Here is a 4,483-nt window from a genome sequence, read left to right as displayed (position 1 = left end):
AAAATCAGAACATTTTCTTTTGAGCTTTGAAGCTTGCTGGGCACTTCCTAAGAGTGAGATCCCCCCCCACTGCCCTCCGGTTCGCCCCTGTGACGAGGGCTATGGAAACGTCTTCCTGACACTGAGCAGACAAACTCCAGGACCTGCTGGCGGTTCCCTCCCGCTGGGCATGCTGGGAGTCCTAGCTCCTGGGGGAAAGTGGGGGCCCCGGGGTCGCCTCCCGGCCCCTAGGGAAGGGCGGCCGTGTGGCTCTTGCTGCCTCCGGAGGGATGGCGTCCAGAGGCCCGGCCGTTCCGTGCACAGGACTGAGCCCGGGGCCCCCCCGCCCAGCAGTGTCCCCAGCGCTGGGCCTGACGTCAGGCCTGACCCCGGCCCCCCACGTCCCATCCTGTCCTGAGGGCAGCACACGCCAGTGGCCCCGGCCCAGCCCTTCTCCGGCACTGGCTTTGGCAGGCTGCCCCCCCCCCCCCACCTCCGGCCTCGGGGACACACAAGGGAAGGCCTGATGGGAACCGGGGCGGGAAAACAAAGGAAGGGGTGCGGCGGGGGCGGGAGCCAGGGGAGGAGTGAGTTCAGCGCTGGAGCAGCATCTGCTCCGCGTCAGAGCCGGCGGGCGGCCAGGCCAGCACGGAGGTCCGGCTCTCTCCCCGCGTCCCGTCTGCCGCGGTGCAGGGCCTGGGGCCTCATTGGCCGGCTGGGGGCCGTCTGTGGCATAAATTGGAGCCCTGGGCTCTTGCTGGGACTTCAGCTGTCTGCAGCTCAGCGCCAGCCGTCCTGCCTTCTGCTGGGTGAGTATGCATGTCCTCCCGGCCCCCCAGCCCCCAGGGCCGCTTGGTGCTGCCCCCCAGAAACCAGCAGTACCCCCCGCTGAGGGAAGCCCCTCCACTGAGGCCGGGTCAGCGACCCTCCCATCCCTGGGGTTCCCTGGGACGGCAGCGCCAGAGGCGCGGCACTGGGGAAAGCCCCAGGGCACTGAGCCGGCCACAAGCCCCAGGCCAGGCTTGACCTGCCAGCACTCTGGGCTGCTGTAACCCGACACAGCCTGGGACTCCAGCCGTGGGGTCTGGCCCGGCCCAAGTCAGAGAGGGAACTCCGAGGGAGGTGCCTGGCGTCCTGGGGGCCCCACGCTGGGGACCGGGGAAGCAGCACGTGCCCCCTTCTCATAGGTGATGGGAGCCCCACGTCTGGCCTTCCCCCGGGCGGCCACCCTCTGGGCCCTCCTCCTGGCCTCGCTGGGTGGCGTGGCTGGCCAGCCGCTGGGGGCAGAGCCCATGTGCACGGCCCAGCCGCTGGCCAGGTACAGCATCACCTTCACGGGCAAGTGGAGCCAGGCGTCCTTCCCCAAGCAGTACCCATTGTTCCGCCCTCCCGCGCAGTGGTCGTCCCTGCTGGGTGAGTGCAGCCCCCGCCCTGGCCCTGGGGCGCCCCGTGGGGACCAGAGGGGCTGGTTACCCAGCAGAGGCTCCGCACCCCTCACTTCAGTGCAAGAGATATTTGCTAAGGTCTTTCATGCACCGCAGCTGTGCCCAGCCTCAGGACCGTGGGGGGGCAGGGTCACACAGCAAGGTGCCGGGGTGGGGGGCGGACGGCGTCCCTGGGGTGCTCCTCACTCAGGCAGGTGGTGCCCGTCCCTCAAACCCGGGGTGCTGGGTTGAGGGTCCAGGCAGCGGCCCCAGGGTGGCGCTCACCCAGGCTGGCGGCGGCACGCCTCAGGGGCCGCACACAGCTCGGACTACAGCCTGTGGCGAAAGGACCAGTACGTGAGCAACGGGCTGCGGGAGTTCGCGGAGAGGGGCGAGGCCTGGGCGCTGATGCGGGAGATGGAGGCGGCGGGGGAGCGGCTGCAGAGCGTGCACGGCGTGTTCTCCGCCCCCGCCGTGCCCAGCGGCACCGGGCAGACGTCCGGCGAGCTCGAGGCCCACTCCAGGCACTCGCTGGTGAGGGGGCAGTGGGGCCGGCGGGCAGGCGGGCGGGCGGCTCGGGGGCCCCTGCTGAGCACTCGGCCCCCAGGTGTCCTTCGTGGTCCGCATCGTGCCCAGCCCCGACTGGTTCGTGGGCGTCGACAGCCTGGACTTGTGTGACGGCGGCCGCTGGCGGGAGCAGGTGGCCGTGGACCTGTACCCCTACGATGCTGGGACCGACAGCGGCTTCACTTTCTCGTCCCCCAATTTCGCCACTGTCCCGCAGGACACGGTGACAGAGGTGAGGGCCGGCGGCTCTCTGGACCCTGGGAGGGTCCCGGGGAGGCCCGCGGAAGCCCGCAGCGGGGGGCTGGCGCCTTGGTGTGCCCCAGGTTTGGACTCGCCCCCTCCCCTGCAGATCACGGCCTCCTCTCCCAGCCACCCCGCCAACTCCTTCTACTACCCGCGGCTGAAGGCCCTGCCCCCCATCGCCAGAGTGACTCTGGTGCGGCTCCGGCAGAGCCCCAGGGCCTTCATCCCACCCGCCCTGGGCCTGGGGGCCGGGGGCAACGAGATCATGGACAGCCTTCCAGGTGAGCGTGGTTCCCACCCCACCCTTCACACATGTGACCCCGCTGCCAGGTGCTGGCGCTCCCAGCAGACAGGAGCGGCTCTCTGGTGTGGGCGTCATTCCGGCGGATGCTCGGACACCACCTGGTCCTGGGCCTCCAGCTCTGGCCTCTCACCCTTAGAGACCCTTGAAAATCAGTGTCTGCCCTGCAGACTGACCCCACGGGGAATGCCTGTGATGTGACAGCCGCCAAGGTCACCGAGGCGCCCCGGCTCCACGTGCACCCCCCAGGGGCACCCCCCACCCCAGGGCCCGCCGGGATCAGCCCCACTGCCAGACTCGAGTACTGATCACCAGGCCACACAGCCTGGAGAGGTGATCCGTCCATTCTGAGCCAGGCTGCTGGGGGGCCACGTGGGGCGGGAGGACGGGTTACACCGGGAAAGGCCTCTGGCGCTCAGACGCCCAAGCCCAGGCCCTGGGGTTACGTGCCTTCAGAGGGGGGTTGGAGAGGAGTGCTGGGCCCTGGACGCAGGCTGGTGTGCTCAGCTCCAAGCTGCGGAGCAGACCTGCACAGCGTTTCCAGCTTCAACTGCCCAGAAGTGAGTGGTGAGATGTCACAGTGCCCACCCCGTGTCCCTGCTGACTGAGGACGAGCCCAGGGGGCCCCTCTGGTCTTCCCGGCGCCGGACGCTGGGGTCGGCGCCGCGGAGAAGGGGCGAGCGTGAGGCTGTGCGCGCTGGGCGGGTCGGCTTCCCCAGGGGTGGGCGCCAGAAAAGCAGAGCGGGCGGTGGAGAACCCACGGGTCTGTGATAGTCAGCGCGCGGTTCCCCGCCCCTCCTCCTAACTGCGCGGGTGGAGGGTCTCAGGACGGAAACCCCCGCCAGTCGCCCCGGTGGCTTTTAGGGGGCCTGCGTGCTGGCGGCGCCCTGGGGCTCGCTCCCAGCGTCCTCACCCCGCCTGGAGGCGGGTCTGGGGCGGGGAGCCCTCCCCCCCTGCGGCCCCGCCCCCTCACCGCCCCCCCCCCCCCCCACCGTCGCCCCCAGACCCTGAGACGCCGCTGGACTGCGAGGTCTCCCTGTGGTCGTCCTGGGGGCTGTGCGCCGGCCCCTGCGGGCGGCTGGGGGCCAAGAGCAGGACGCGCTACGTCCGCGTGCGGCCGGCCAACCACGGGGCGCCCTGCCCGCCGCTGGAGGAGGAGGCCCCGTGCGACCCCGACAACTGCGTCTGACACCCGCGCCCACCCGCGCCCGCGCAGAGACTGGCCCCCGGCCCGGCTGCGAAATACCTCAGACCTGGGGCCCCGGGTCACCGGCCTCGTCAGGGTCCCATCCCCGCTCCAGAATAAAGACCCGTGTCTCCCACACCACAGCCGTGGCCTCGTGTGTCCCCGGCGGAGTGGGGCGGCAGGCGGGGCGCACGCGCCACCGGACTTTTCCCCAGGAGCAGGTGTCAACCTGCGGGGATGAGCCGGGGACCACCACGCACACAGGCGCACACACACTGCACACACACCACACACGGCACACACATCGCACATACACGCAGGTCACACACATACACGCCAGACATGGCACACACACGCAGGACACACACATCACACATACATGCAGGTTACACACATACACGGCACACACACACACACAGGACACACGGCACACACAGGACACATACACGCAGGTTACACACATACACACCACACAAACACACATACACGCCACACATGGCACACACACACAGGACACACACTGCACACACACCACACACGACACACACATCACACATACATGCAGGTTACACACATACACACCACACATACACGGCACACACACACACACAGGACACACGGCACACACAGGACACATACACGCAGGTTACACACATACACACCACACAAACACACATACACGCCACACATGGCACACACACACAGGACACACACTGCACACACACCACACACGACACACACATCGCACATACATGCAGGTTATACACATACACGCCACACACA

At 68.6% G+C, this 4,483-nt stretch overlaps 1 protein-coding gene across 1 annotated transcript; it reads left to right on the top strand.

Moving 5' to 3' along the window:
- The first annotated feature begins 572 nt into the window (after positions 1-572).
- SPON2 (spondin 2) lies at positions 573-3,843 on the top strand. Its single transcript, XM_070462411.1, has 6 exons — positions 573-788; positions 1,167-1,392; positions 1,714-1,937; positions 2,011-2,202; positions 2,320-2,494; positions 3,519-3,843. Exons 2-6 carry the CDS (start codon positions 1,170-1,172, stop codon positions 3,701-3,703), a joined length of 999 nt encoding a protein of 332 aa, XP_070318512.1. The 5' UTR covers positions 573-788; positions 1,167-1,169; the 3' UTR covers positions 3,704-3,843.
- The last annotated feature ends 640 nt before the right edge of the window (positions 3,844-4,483 follow it).

Source organism: Odocoileus virginianus, unplaced genomic scaffold (assembly GCF_023699985.2).
Source record: "Odocoileus virginianus isolate 20LAN1187 ecotype Illinois unplaced genomic scaffold, Ovbor_1.2 Unplaced_Scaffold_5, whole genome shotgun sequence".
Classification (NCBI taxonomy): Eukaryota; Metazoa; Chordata; class Mammalia; order Artiodactyla; family Cervidae; genus Odocoileus; species Odocoileus virginianus.
The sequence above is the reverse complement of the archived record's forward strand: the minus strand, read 5'-3'. Positions and strand labels throughout refer to the sequence as shown.